The sequence below is a fragment of the Natrix helvetica genome, assembly GCF_964273705.1.
Source record: "Natrix helvetica genome assembly, chromosome: 4".
Classification (NCBI taxonomy): Eukaryota; Metazoa; Chordata; class Lepidosauria; order Squamata; family Natricidae; genus Natrix; species Natrix helvetica.
The window spans coordinates 101,134,095-101,149,318 of record NC_138550.1 but is presented as its reverse complement, the minus strand read 5'-3'; the positions used below and the strand labels follow the sequence as shown (position 1 = coordinate 101,149,318).

The 15,224-nt window shown below is 44.1% G+C and overlaps 1 protein-coding gene across 3 annotated transcripts in view; it reads left to right on the top strand.

The window, feature by feature from the left end:
* GMPR (guanosine monophosphate reductase) overlaps positions 1-15,224 on the top strand; it is a 181,843-nt gene that overhangs the window by 154,709 nt on the left and 11,910 nt on the right. For all 3 annotated transcript variants that reach the window (XM_081951390.1, XM_081951389.1, XM_081951391.1), the window contains 2 exons: positions 11,308-11,481; positions 14,319-14,400. In XM_081951390.1, the coding sequence (XP_081807516.1) occupies positions 11,308-11,481; positions 14,319-14,400 (256 nt within the window). The remainder of the gene's footprint in view (positions 1-11,307; positions 11,482-14,318; positions 14,401-15,224) is intronic.

Below are 15,224 nucleotides of genomic sequence, written 5' to 3'. Positions count from 1 at the left end.
TCCATGTATTTTACCAGGAAACGTGGATAAGGTAGGCAGGAAAAGTCAATGATGTCCTAAGCATACCAAAGCGCTCCAAATCTGTTGGCGATGTCCATTTTGCTGTACGAGTTCAGGGGGAGCTAACCCTAACCCTAAGTGGGATTTTCCCCTAATGGGATTTTCCATGTATTTTACCAGGAAACGTGGATAAGGTAGGCAGGAAAAGTCAATGATGTCCTAAGCATACCAAAGCGCTCCAAATCTGTTGGCGATGTCCATTTTGCTGTACGAGTTCAGGGGGAGCTAACCCTAACCCTAAGTGGGATTTTCCCCTAATGGGATTTTCCCATGTATTTTACCAGGAAACGTGGATAAGGTAGGCAGGAAAAGTCGGTGCCCTCCTAAGCATACCAAAGCGCTCCAAATCTGTTGGCGATGTCCATTTTGCTGTACGAGTTCAGGGGGAGCTAACCCTAACCCTAAGTGGGATTTTCCCCTAATGGGATTTTCCCATGTATTTTACCAGGAAACGTGGATAAGGTAGGCAGGAAAAGTCGGTGCCCTCCTAAGCATACAAAAGCGCTCCAAATCTGTTGGCGATGTCCATTTTGCTGTACGAGTTCAGGGGGAGCTAACCCTAACCCTAAGTGGGATTTTCCCCTAATGGGATTTTCCATGTATTTTACCAGGAAACTTGGATAAGGTAGGCAGGAAAAGTCAATGATGTCCTAAGCATAACAAAGTGCTCCAAATCTGTTGGTGATGTCCATTTTGCTGTACGAGTTCAGGGGGAGCTAACCCTAAGTGGGATTTTCCCCTAATGGGATTTTCCCATGTATTTTACCAGGAAACGTGGATAAGGTACTCAGGAAAAGTCGGTGCCCTCCTAAGCATACCAAAGCGCTCCAAATCTGTTGGCGATGTCCATTTTGCTGTACGAGTTCAGGGGGAGCTAACCCTAACCCTAAGTGGGATTTTCCCCTAATGGGATTTTCCCATGTATTATACTAGGAAACGTGGATAAGGTACTCAGGAAAAGTCGCTACCCTCCTAAACATACCAAAGCGCTCCAAATCTGTTGGCGATATCAATTTTGCTTTACGAGTTCAGGGGGCGCTAACCCTAACCCTAAGTAGGTTTTTCCCCTAATGGGATTTTCCCATGAATTTGATCAGGAAACGTGGATAAGGTAGGCAGGCAAAGTCAATGATGTCCTAAGCATAACAAAGTGCTCCAAATCTGTTGGCGATGTCCATTTTGCTGTACGAGTTCAGGGGGAGCTATCCCTAACCCTAAGTGGGATTTTCCCCTAATGGGATTTTCCCATGTATTATACTAGGAAACGTGGATAAGGTACTCAGGAAAAGTCGCTACCCTCCTAAACATACCAAAGCGCTCCAAATCTGTTGGCGATATCAATTTTGCTGTACGAGTTCAGGGGGAGCTAACCCTAACCCTAAGTAGGTTTTTCCCCTAATGGGATTTTCCCATGAATTTGATCAGGAAACGTGGGTAAGGTAGGCAGGCAAAGTCAATGATGTCCTAAGCATAACAAAGTGCTCCAAATCTGTTGGCGATGTCCATTTTGCTGTACGAGTTCAGGGGGAGCTAACTCTAACCCTAAGTGGGATTTTCCCCTAATGGGATTTTCCCATGTATTTGAGCAGGAAACAGGAAAAGTCAATGATGTCCTAAGCATAACAAAGTGCTCCAAATCTGTTGGCGATGTCCATTTTGCTGTACGAGTTTAGGGGGAGCTAACCCTAACCCTAAGTGGGATTTTCCCCTAATGGGATTTTCCCATGTATTTTACCAGGAAACGTAGATAAGGTAGGCAGGAAAAGTCGGTGCCCTCCTAGCATACCAAAGCGCTCCCAATCTTTTGGCGATGTCCATTTTGCTGTACAAGTTCAGGGGGAGCTAACCCTAACCCTAAGTGGGATTTTCCCCTAATGGGATTTTCCATGTATTTTACCAGGAAACGTGGATAAGGTAGGCAGGAAAAGTCAATGATGTCCTAAGCATAACAAAGTGCTCCAAATCTGTTGGCGATGTCCATTTTGCTGTACGAGTTCAGGGGGAGCTAACCCTAACCCTAAGTGGGATTTTCCCCTAATGGGATTTTCCCATGTATTTTACCAGGAAACGTGGATAAGGTAGGTAGGAAAAGTCGGTGCCCTCCTAAGCATACCAAAGCGCTCCAAATCTGTTGGCGATGTCCATTTTGCTGTACGAGTTCAGGGGGAGCTAACCCTAACCCTAAGTGGGATTTTCCCCTAATGGGATTTTCCCATGTATTTTACCAGGAAACGTGGATAAGGTAGGCAGGAAAAGTCGGTGCCCTCCTAAGCATACCAAAGCGCTCCAAATCTGTTGGCGATGTCCATTTTGCTGTACGAGTTCAGGGGGAGCTAACCCTAACCCTAAGTGGGATTTTCCCCTAATGGGATTTTCCCATGTATTTTACCAGGAAACGTGGATAAGGTAGGCAGGAAAAGTTGGTGCCCTCCTAAGCATACCAAAGCGCTCCAAATCTGTTGGCGATGTTCATTTTGCTGTACGAGTTCAGGGGGAGCTAACCCTAACCCTAAGTGGGATTTTCCCCTAATGGGATTTTCCCATGTATTTTACCAGGAAACGTGGATAAGGTAGGCAGGAAAAGTCAATGATGTCCTAAGCATACCAAAGCGCTCCAAATCTGTTGGCGATGTCCATTTTGCTGTACGAGTTCAGGGGGAGCTAACCCTAACCCTAAGTGGGATTTTCCCCTAATGGGATTTTCCCATGTATTTTACCAGGAAACATGGATAAGGTACTCAGGAAAAGTCGGTGCCCTCCTAAGCATACCAAAGCGCTCCAAATCTGTTGGCGATGTCCATTTTGCTGTACGAGTTCAGTGGGAGCTAACCCTAACCCTAAGTGGGATTTTCCCCTAATGGGATTTTCCATGTATTTTACCAGGAAACGTGGATAAGGTAGGCAGGAAAAGTCGGTGCCCTCCTAAGCATACCAAAGCGCTCCAAATCTGTTGGCGCTGTCCATTTTGCTGTACGAGTTCAGGGGGAGTTAACCCTAACCCTAAGTGGGATTTTCCCCTAATGGGATTTTCCCATGTATTTTACCAGGAAACGTGGATGAGGTACGCAGGAAAAGTCAATGATATCCTAAGCATACCAAAGCGCTCCAAATCTGTTGGCGATGTCCATTTTGCTGTACGAGTTCAGGGGGAGCTAACCCTAACCCTAAGTGGGATTTTCCCCTAATGGGATTTTCCCATGTATTATACTAGGAAACGTGGATAAAGTAGACAGGAAAAGTCGTTACCCTCCTAAACATACCAAAGCGCTCCAAATCTGTTGGCGATATCAATTTTGCTGTACGAGTTCAGGGGGAGCTAACCCTAACCCTAAGTAGGTTTTTCCCCTAATGGGATTTTCCCATGAATTTGAGCGGGAAACGTGGATAAGGTACGCAGGAAAAGTTGGTGCCCTCCTAAGCATAACAAAGCGCTCCAAATCTGTTGGCGATATCAATATTGCTTTATGAGTTCAGGGGGAGCTAAACCTAACTCTAACTAGGTTTTTCCCCTAATGGGATTTTTCCATGAATTTGAGCAGGAAACGTGGATAAGGTAGGCAGGAAAAGTCCGTGCCTCCTAAGCACACCAAAGCGCTCCAAATCTGTTGGCGATGTCCATTTTACTGTACGAGTTCAGGGGGAGCTAACCCTAACCCTAAGTGGGATTTTCCCCTAATGGGATTTTCCATGTATTTTACCAGGAAACGTGGATAAGGTAGGCAGGAAAAGTCGGTGCCCTCCTAAGCATACCAAAGCGCTCCAAATCTGTTGGCGATGTCCATTTTGCTGTACGAGTTCAGGTGGAGCTAACCCTAACCCTAAGTGGGATTTTCCCCTAATGGGATTTTCCCATGTATTTTACCAGGAAACGTGGATAAGGTAGGCAGGAAAAGTCAATGATGTTTCCTGGTAAAATACATGGGAAAATCCCATTAAGGGAAAAAACCTACTTAGGGTTAGGGTTAGCTGCCCCTGAACTCATACAGCAAAATGGACATCGCCAACAGATTTGGAACGCTTTGGTATGCTTAGGAGGGCAGTGACTTTTCCTGCCTACCTTATCCACGATTACTGGTAAAATACATGGGAAAGTCCCATTGTGGAAAAAACCTTCTTAGGGTTAGGGTTAGCTCCCCCTGAACTCGTACAGCAAAACTGATATCGCCAACAGATTTGGAGCGCTTTGGTATTTCGTAAGTGGGATTTTCCCCTAATGGGATTTTCCCATGTATTTTACCAGGAAACGTGGATAAGGTAGGCAGGAAAAGTCGGTGCCCTCCTAAGCATACCAAAGCGCTCCAAATCTGTTGGCAATATCAATTTTGCTGTACGAGTTCAGGGGGAGCTAACCCTAACCCTAAGTAGGTTTTTCCCCTAATGTGATTTTCCCATGAATTTGAGCAGGAAACGTGGATGAGGTAGGCAGGAAAAGTCGGTGCCCTCCTAAGCATACCAAAGCGCTCCAAATCTGTTGGTGATGTCCATTTTGCTCTACGACTTCAGGGGGAGCTAACCCTAACCCTAAGTGGGATTTTCCCCTAATGGGATTTTCCCATGTATTTTACCAGGAAACGTGGATAAGGTACGCAGGAAAAGTCGGTGCCCTCCTAAGCATACCAAAGCGCTCCCAATCTGTTGGTGATGTCCATTTTGCTGTACGAGTTCAGGGGGAGCTAACCCTAACCCTAAGTGGGATTTTCCCTTAATGGGATTTTCCCATGTATTTTACCAGGAAACGTGGATAAGGTAGGCAGGAAAAGTCCGTGCCCTCCTAAGCACACCAAAGCGCTCCAAATCTGTTGGGGATGTCCATTTTGCTGTACGAGTTCAGGGGGAGCTAACCCTAACCCTAAGTGGGATTTTCCACTAATGGGATTTTCCCATGTATTTGAGCAGGAAACAGGAAAAGTCAATGATGTCCTAAGCATAACAAAGAGCTCCAAATCTGTTGGCGATGTCCATTTTGCTGTACGAGTTCAGGGGGAGCTAACCCTAACCCTAAGTGGGATTTTCCCCTAATGGGATTTTCCCATGTATTTTACCAGGAAACGTGGATAAGGTAGGCAGGAAAAGTCGGTGCCCTCCTAAGCATACCAAAGCGCTCCAAATCTGTTGGCAATGTCCATTTTGCTGTACGAGTTCAGTGGGAGCTAACCCTAACCCTAAGTGGGATTTTCCCCTAATGGGATTTTCCAATGAATTTGAGCAGGAAACATGGATAAGGTACGCAGGAAAAGTCGGTGCCCTCCTAGGCATACCAAAGCGCTCCAAATCTGTTGGCGATATCAATATTGCTTTATTAGTTCAGGGGGAGCTAACCCTAACTCTAAGTAGGTTTTTCCTCTAATGGGATTTTCCCATGAATTTGAGCAGGAAACGTGGATAAACTAGACAGGAAAAGTCGCTACCCTCCTAAACATACCAAAGCGCTCCAAATCTGTTGGCGATGTCCATTTTGCTGTACGAGTTCAGGGGGAGCTAACCCTAACCCTAAGTGGGATTTTCCCCTAATGGGATTTTCCCATGTATTTTACCAGGAAACGTGGATAAGGTACTCAGGAAAAGTCGGTGCCCTCCTAAGCATACGAAAGCGCTCCAAATCTGTTGGCGATGTCCATTTTGCTGTACGAGTTCAGGGGGAGCTAACCTTAAGCTTAAGTAGGTTTTTTCCCTAATGGGATTTTCCCATGTATTTTACCAGGAAACATGGATAAGGTAGGCAGGAAAAGTCGGTGTTCTCCTAAGCATACCAAAGCGCTCCAAATATGTTGGCGATGTCCATTTTGCTGTACGAGTTCAGGGGGAGCTAACCCTAACCCTAAGTGGGATTTTCCCCTAATGGGATTTTCCCATGTATTTTACCAGGAAACGTGGATAAGGTACTCAGGAAAAGTCGGTGTTCTCCTAAGCATAACAAAGCGCTCCAAATCTGTTGGCGATGTCCATTTTGCTGTACGAGTTCAGGAGGACCTTACCCTAACCCTAAGTTGGATTTTCCCCTTATGGGATTTTCCCATGTATTTTACCAGGAAACGTGGATAAGGTAGGCAGGAAAAGTCAATGATGTTTCCTGGTAAAATACATGGGAAAATCCCATTAAGGGAAAAAACCTACTTAGGGTTAGGGTTAGCTCACCCTGAACTCGTACAGCAAAATTGATATCGCCAACAGATTTGGTATTTGGTAAGTGGGATTTTCCCCTAATGGGATTTTCCCATGTATTTTACCAGGAAACGTGGATAAAGTAGACAGGAAAAGTCGGTGCCCTCCTAAACATACCAAAGCGCTCCAAATCTGTTGGCGATATCAATTTTGCTGTACGAGTTCAGGGGGAGCTAACCCTAACCCTAAGTAGGTTTTTCCCCTAATGGGATTTTCCCATGAATTTGAGCAGGAAACGTGGATAAGGTACGCAGGAAAAGTCGGTGCCCTCCTAAGCATACGAAAGCACTCCAACTCCACTTTGGGTTAGGGTTAGCTCCCCCTGAACTCGTACAGCAAAATGGACATCGCCAACAGATTTGGAGCGCTTTGGTATGCTTAGGAGGGCACCGACTTTTCCTGCCTACCTTATCCACGTTTCCTAGTAAAATACATGGGAAAATCCCATTAGGGGAAAAACCTACTTAGGGTTAGGGTTAGCTCCCCCTGAACTCGTACAGCAAAATTGATATCGCCAACAGATTTGGAGCGCTTTGGTATTTAGTAAGTGGGATTTTCCCCTAATGGGATTTTCCCATGTATTTTACCAGGAAACCTGGATAAAGTAGACAGGAAAAGTCGCTACCCTCCTAAACATACCAAAGCGCTCCAAATCTGTTGGCGATGTCCATTTTGCTGTACGAGTTCAGGGGGAGCTAACCCTAACCCTACGCGATTTTCCCCTAATGGGATTTTCCATGTATTTTACCAGGAAATGTGGATAAGGTACGCAGGAAAAGTCGGTGCCCTCCTAAGCATACCAAAGAGCTCCAAATCTGTTGGCGATGTCCATTTTGCTGTACGAGTTCAGGGGGAGCTAACCCTAACCCTAAGTGGGATTTTCCCCTAATGGGATTTTCCCATGTATTTTACCAGGAAACGTGGATAAAGTAGACAGGAAAAGTCGCTACCCTCCTAAACATACCAAAGCGCTCCAAATCTGTTGGCGATCTCCATTTTGCTTTACGAGTTCAGGGGGAGCTAACCCTAACCCTAAGTAGGTTTTTCCCCTAATGGGATTTTCCCATGTATTTTACCAGGAAACGTGGATAAGGTACGCAGGAAAAGTCAATGATGTCCTAAGCATACCAAAGCGCTCCAAATCTGTTGGCGATGTCCTTTTTGCTATACGAGTTCAGTGGGAGCTAACCCTAACCCTAAGTGGGATTTTCCCCTAATGGGATTTTCCCATGTATTTTACCAGGAAACGTGGATAAGGTAGGCCGGAAAAGTCAATGATGTCCTAAGCATAACAAAGTGCTCCAAATCTGTTGCCGATGTCCATTTTGCTGTACGAGTTCAGGGGGAGCTAACCCTAACCCTAAGTGGGATTTTCCCCTAATGGGATTTTCCCATGTATTTTACCAGGAAACGTGGATAAGGTAGGCAGGAAAAGTCAATGATGTCCTAAGCATACCAAAGCGCTACAAATCTGTTGGCGATGTCCATTTTGCTGTACGAGTTCAGGGGGAGCTAACTCTAACCCTAAGTGGAGTTGGAGCGCTTTGGTATGCTTAGGAGAGCACCCACTTTTCCTGCGTACCTTATCCACGTTTCCTGCTCAAATTCATGGGAAAATCCCATTAGGGGAAAATCCCACTTTGGGTTAGGGTTATCTCCCCCTGAACTCGTACAGCAAAATGGACATCGCCAACAGATTTGGAGCACTTTGGTATGCTTAGGACATCATTGACTTTTCCTGCCTACTTTATCCACGTTTCCTGCTCAAATTCATGGGAAAATCCCATTAGGGGAAAATCCCACTTAGGGTTAGGGTTATCTCCCCCTGAACTCGTACAGCAAAATGGACATCGCCAACAGATTTGGAGCACTTTGGTATGCTTAGGACATCATTGACTTTTCCTGCCTACTTTATCCACGTTTCCTGGTAAAATACATGGGAAAATCCCATTAGGGGAAAATCCCACTTAGGGTTAGGGTTAGCTCCCCCTGAATTCGTACAGCAAAATGGACATCGCCAACAGATTTGGAGCTCTTTGGTATGCTTAGGAGGGCACCGACTTTTCCTGCGTACCTTATCCACATTTCCTGGTAAAATACATGGGAAAATCCCATTAGGGGAAAAACCTACTTAGGGTTAGGGTTAGCTCCCCCTGAACTCGTACAGCAAAATTGATATCGCCAACAGATTTGGAGCGCTTTGGTATGCTTAGGAGGGCACCGACTTTTCTTGCCTACCTTATCCACGTTTCCTGGTAAAATACATGGGAAAATCCCATTAGGGGAAAATCCCACTTAGGGTTAGGGTTAGCTCCCTCTGAACTCGTACAGCAAAATGGACATCACCAACAGATTTGGAGCGCTTTGGTATGCTTAGGACATCATTGACTCTTATTCAGGCAAAAACATTGAGATCAAGTAGAAAGTAAAATATTGTGCAGTGTATAAAACAATGTTGGGAAAGAAAGCCGAAACAAACTTTTTAGTTTTGTAAATTTATTTGAAAGAAATGAGAATTTCTATAATAATGACAATTTATTCTAAGTGGCAAGGAAGCAAATACTTCAAAAGAATAACAGAAGATTGCACTGGTAGACTTGCTAACCAGTGTTCCTAAAGATAAACTACTGATTAGTTAGCAAAAGACTTTCATTAAGTTTGGAGTTTTCCAGGCCAAAATTCGAATCCCTCTCTTTTGTCCCACTCTATTCAATCTGAAAACTTCTTGTTTCAATACTTATTTTATTTTTGGGAATGGAGTATGCATATGCATGTGTGAAATCATAAAGTTTGAGATAGGGTAGTACAGTGATGGCTAACCTTTTCCAGACTGAATGGCCAAAGCGCATGTGTTTGAGCGCGAATGCATGCATGCCTCTGAACCCCCAAACTGTAATGCCCCTCCCTCACGCATGAACCCTGTCCATGCGTGTCTGGGACCCGAAGACCAGCTGGCCAGCAGGAGGAGTGTGCATGCGCGGCGGAGTTGAACTGGAGTGATGGCTTACGTGCCATTGGTTCACCATCATGGGGGTAGGATGAATATCTTCAAGGGGTTGATAGGGGAAGGATCAAGAACTTATTTGGGATAATGTAGGCTTTAAACGTTATATAAGGGCTTTATACATTGGTAGCTTTTGCCTAAAAACAGTCTAGGACAGCGATGGCGAACCTTTTTTGGCTCATGTGCCAAAAGTGGGGGGGGAAGGGTGGCCGTGTGCGGGCGTGCTGCACCCATAATGCAATGCGTGACCTTTATAAGAGCCTGGGGAGGGCGAAAACAGCCTCCCCCGGTCCCCCGGACGTCCTCTGGAGGCGTCAGGGAAGCCTCCGGACCTTCCCTGAAGCCTTCGGAGTGCTCAAAATGATCCTCCGAGCAAACCGGAAGTGACTTCCGGTTTGCTCAGAGCGTCGTTTTAAGCGTTCCGAAGGCTTCGGGGACCGTCCAGAGGCTTCCCTGACGCCTCTGGAGGGCGTCGGGGGGGCAGGGGAGGCTGTTTTCGCCCTCCCCAGGCTCTTATAAAGCCTCTGGAGCCTGGGGAGGGCGAAAAATGGCTTTAAAAAAGGGTGAACTCAGCTGGCCAGCGCGCACATGCGCGCTGGCCAGCTGACAGGGCAGCGCCTCACGTGCCCTGACAAATGGCTCCGCATGCCACCTGTGGCACGCGTGCCATAGGTTCGCCATCACTGGTCTAGGAGTTGCTATAAGAGTCACCTGCTGTATATATTCAGCCTGTTGATTGAAGGCACGGGTGGGCTTCAAAAATTTCAGCAACGGGTTCTCTGTCTGGTTACTGTGTGGGCCTGGCCATGGTGGGAGTGGCCTAGTCAGCCTCCTGCACCAAGGTGGGGACCCCGTTTTTGCCTTGCTCAGGCTCCAGAGGCTTTCCGCGAGCCTCTGGGAGGGTAAAAACTGCTTCCCCCAGGCTCTGGAAGCCCTCTAGAGGCTGGAAATGGGCCCATTTCCGGCCTTCTGGAACTTCCGGGAGGGCCGTTTTTCCCTTTCCCCGAGCCTCTGTGCAGGCCCTACACTTACCTCGTATCCAAAATGGGCCATGTGGAGATTCCTGGGAGGAGTGAGCAGGGCCAGCCAGCGGTGAGATTTGGAGGTTCTCCAAACTGGCTATAACTTTAGCAACGGATTCTCCCAAACCCGGGCGAACTTGTAGCAGCCCACTCCTGATTATATGAACAAATATTTTTAGATCAGTTGATTTTTCTACATATTTGCTGCACTAGTCTCGTTATAACACTTAGATAAGTGGAGTAACTCAGAGATATGTCACCATGGAGCAGATTTGGCTCAGAAAATGGATGTAACCAGAGAACAGATAAAACCAGATATATTCCTGAAAGTTAAACCTAACTCAAGATAATATAAAGGTACCTTGGACAGTCTTAAGTTCCTGTTCCATGATTGGGTTTTGGCTAACTAGGGGCACCTCAATTTAAGAGAAAAATGGCCAGATCCTAGCCAAGGACATCCATTTCTCCCTTATTGCAAAATGTTGTCTTTCAAAATGCGATAACTGCTCTTCCTACCACGTTCACCAATCTCTCCAAGATGAAGGGATAGGCTCTATTTTATAAGTAGGAGGTCCCAGGCTTAATCTTTGTCTCTTCCAGATAGAGTTAAGAAAATTCTAGTTTCAAATTCTGCAGAGCTGCCACTAGTCCATGGGGACAGCTCTTGGGACAAGACCTTTTCTTATATTCCAATTTAAAACTTGGAAATTTCTCCTTAACAAATTGTATGGACTCACCAAACGTAGGAAAAATGTAGATTACTAAAAATACCAAGGATATTCTTGAATGTTGCATTACATTTTTATCACAAAAGAGACGCAGCATACATGGCAATAAATAAAAGGGAACAGTTGTAGCGGAGAGCATGGTTCACACGCATTAAAACTTCATCCTACATTGTAGCTTTGCTGTGTTCCTAGACAAACAAACAAACACCTTCAAAATCCACATATTTAATTGTCTTAGGCATTTTTCCCATTGGGCTTCTTCTGCAAAGCCATATGAATGCTTTTGACTTTGTTTCTATGAAAACGTTTAATTGTGCTCATCTTTTTGCAGCATATAGCGGTGAGCTCAGGCAGTGGGCTGACTGATTTCGAGAAGCTGATAAGTATCATCGATGCCATCCCTCTGATCAAGTACATCTGCCTGGATGTGGCGAATGGTTACTCCGAACACTTTGTGGAATTTGTGAAAGCTGTTCATGTCCGGTTCCCAAATCACACTCTCATGGTAGGAGTTGGAGAAGTTGGGAGATGGATAGGCTTGTAATTTTGCAAAAGAGTTTCTTGATTCCGGCATATGTAACCCATGTCCTGTGTCTTAGCAAGAAGGGACCCTAAATAATGAAACATGAATTTAGTATGTGAAAAAATCCAGGATTAAATGCAAGAGATTCCTGTATGAAAAACTTGCAGCCAGTCAGTAGAGGCAACACTGAACAGAATTGATGAAGGATTTGATTTTGTATTTTTGTCTTCCATGGGGTGGAGTGCTCTTTACTGCTATCTTTGCATATTATTGTGAGATGATTCAAACTGCTCCATTCCATTCAAGTATAGTTTAGGAAATGTTATACCAGAGAGTCTCCCAACACTTTGAGAAGATCTTGAACATTTTTATTTTGGGATGGAATAAAGGTAGGCACTGCATAATCACCTTCTGCCCTCTTCTGTGGAATTAGCTTCCCACTCTCACCTTATTTGACTAGAAAGCAGATAATTAACCGTAGAGCAGGGTTTCAAACTATTCCCAAGATCTTGACATATTACAGTGTTTTTCTCTAAAAAAGAGAGAAAGAGAGAGATCTCAAAGTCATTTTTCTATCACTAATGTTTTGTCTTTTGATCAGGTATTCCAGGATCCCCCGCCCCCCTCCAAACTAACCTTTTCTACAGGGAGAAAAACCTTGAAAAACTTTGATGTAGACCATCAAGTTAATGGTTTACTACTTGTTTGAATATGCTCAAATCTGATGTGTGATCATGGGTCATTTTAAGTTGTTGCTTAAATATCAGTGTTCCTTGCACTAAGGAATGACTCCATTTGTATTTAGAAAAAGGGAAAAACTATTAGTAATTGATGCTGGTAGACATTTCTACAGCAGGAAGAAGTGTCAACTTAAACACTTATGATTCATTTGCATGCATGCGCATATAGAAGTGTGTATGTGTTTTTATATATGTACTGTATATATACTGTATGTGTGTGTGTGTATATGCACTTACATACACACACATACATATACATACATATGTACATATATATATATACATATACACATGTACATATATACACACACACACACATACATATAGCCTTATGCATTTTAAATAAATACACAAAATTAAAGGTGTGTGTGTGTATATATGTATATGTATATGCTAATATATAATTTTTGTATTTATTTAAAATGCATCAGGCTGTCCAATCTAAAACAACCTTAAGTGGGTTACAGGAAAAGAATAGCTAATAATATACAGTATTATATTTGTCGTCATATCTCTTTATTTAGGATAGAAAAACATTTAGGCCTTATGAGATAGGTTTGGATAGAGATTGGCACGTTTGTTAACAGGATCATGTGTTAAATTGTAATGGCAATTATGTCATCAGTAAGTTTTAGAACGAACTAGGGATTTGAACCTGGGATCTTCAACTTGACTCTGTATCGTACAAGATTTAATTTTTTGTAAATATTTACAATATAATTTCAAAACAAATAATTTTGTTTCAAGCATTGTAAACTTATTAAAAGTATTCAGAAGTAGTAAGAGCACAGAGACATGGTTGGTGCTTTCCCAGTCAGTAATGACATTATTATTAGGTACACCGCACCCTAAGCTTCTGGGAGGAAGGATGAGTTAAAAAAAATAACATAACAAAAACAAAAAAGTGTGCATAAATAGAGTCAAAATTATGTAAAGGGTAAGACAGTTAGGTAAAGTTTCCCCTTGCACATATGTGCTAATCATTCCAGGGAACTCTAGGGGATGGTGCTCATCTCCGTTTCAAAGCCGAAGAGCCACCAGCACTGTCCGAAGACATCTCTGTGGTCATGTGGCCGGCATGACTAAATGCCGAAAGTGCACAGAACACTGTTACCTTCCCACCAAAGGTGGTTCCTATTTTTCCTACTTTCATTTTTACATGCTTTCAAACTGCTAAGTTGGCAGAAGGTGGGACAAGTAACGGGAGCTCATTCTGTTATGCTGCACTAGGGATTTGAACCGCCAAACTGCCAACCTTTCTGGTCAATAAGCTCAGCATTTTAGCCACTTAGCCCCTTGAGCCACTGTGTCCCCTATGCATTTTAAATGCTAATAGAATGTAATATTGTCTGTTTTGTAATTGAGACCCTTTTCTGAAGGAGTAATTCAATGGGAGTTTCATGACATTGAATAATTCAGTCAGTAAGGGCAAGTTTTTGTCTTAATGTTTCTGTTTGGATTATTAATCTTTATGGCCTACCGTATTAAGCAAGCTCTCCATTCTATTAAATAAAAGTGTTGATTGTACAAAATGGATTATGAGAAATGTTTGTATTTGCTTCATAAAGAGTTATGACTATGATGATGTTCCCTTCACTTTCAACATTAAAAAAAATGCAGATAAGAGATACTTGAATAGGGAGGGGGAGGGGGGAGAGGAATACTTAGGTTAGCAGAATTATCTGGCATAGGAATTATAAGGTCCAGTTAATGCCAGGCCAAAGAAGCCGTCTATTTTAATGGAAATATTTGTTTTTATGGGATAGAAAGTAGATGTGTCTTGCACTTGCTGATCACATGAAAATTTAGGGTGTAAATCAGCCAGGATTATACTGATTGCTGAACAGGGCATTGGATAATAACATTCCCATTTTAAAAGAAATTGTGGTTTGGAAAATAAAGCAATTTTCTGCATACATTATGCAGTGAGAATGCACATTGAATATGTAATCTGCCCAGAGTGGAAGGCAGGTTAAAAGTGGAAGGAGAGAAGGAAGCAGGAGAGGTAATATATTTGCTTACTACTGCAGTCATTGTGGATTTATTCATTATTTGCAATGATTTTGGCTTTTATTTCAGGCAGGCAACGTAGTAACAGGAGAAATGGTGGAAGAACTTCTTCTGTCTGGCGCAGACATTATTAAAGTAGGAATTGGACCAGGTAAGCTGGGTAGAAGGGTATATTCTTGACTCTACTGCTTAACATTTATGTCAGGTGTATTTTCTTTGCATCCTTACTGCGTACCTATACTAACAAATAGATAACAAAAGAACAAAAAAGCAGTGTCTGATTTGATATACGAATGGACAAGTTGGAAGACTGGCTTGCAAGTATAAAAAGAGGTAGAGTGAAAAGCTTTGCTGTAAACACTTCAGTTTAATTATATTTCTTTTTCTTATGCCTTTAATTTCTTTGGCTTACAATTTCCATTTTTGTGCTTTGTGCAACAGTATTTTTCCCCAAGGGAAATGATGAGTATGTTGTAGCTTCGAATGAGGAGACGGAGACGTGTGTAAGGCAACGGATTTATTGTTAACAAGAACTGACTGGAACAGAAAACTAGTCGTCTGACAGCTATTTATATATGGAGCTGTCAGACGACGAACCAATAGGGACACAGGATTTCTCCCGCCGGCTGGCCGGTGCGCCTGGACCAATCAGAGGAGCCCAACTCTCAGCTGCCCTCTGCTGGCCAGGCTTACCGGTATACAACACCCCTTTCCCCTGGATTGCGCAGGCGTAATCGTCTAAGTACGAGGGACGCCTGCGCACGCGCTGGGAGCGTCTCAACGAAGATGGCGCCCCGCGCGAGGAGGAAGGAGTGTCGGCTCCGCCCTTGTGGCGAACAGGCCTGGCAGCGTCCTGGATGGGTCCTCCTCCCGGCAATGCACCGACGGGCGATGGTAAGTGAGCCAGCGCACCGGGAGGGGCTGTTGCGAGGTCGGAGCTAGCGGCGTGTGGACGGTCGAGCCGGCAGGCGTCGT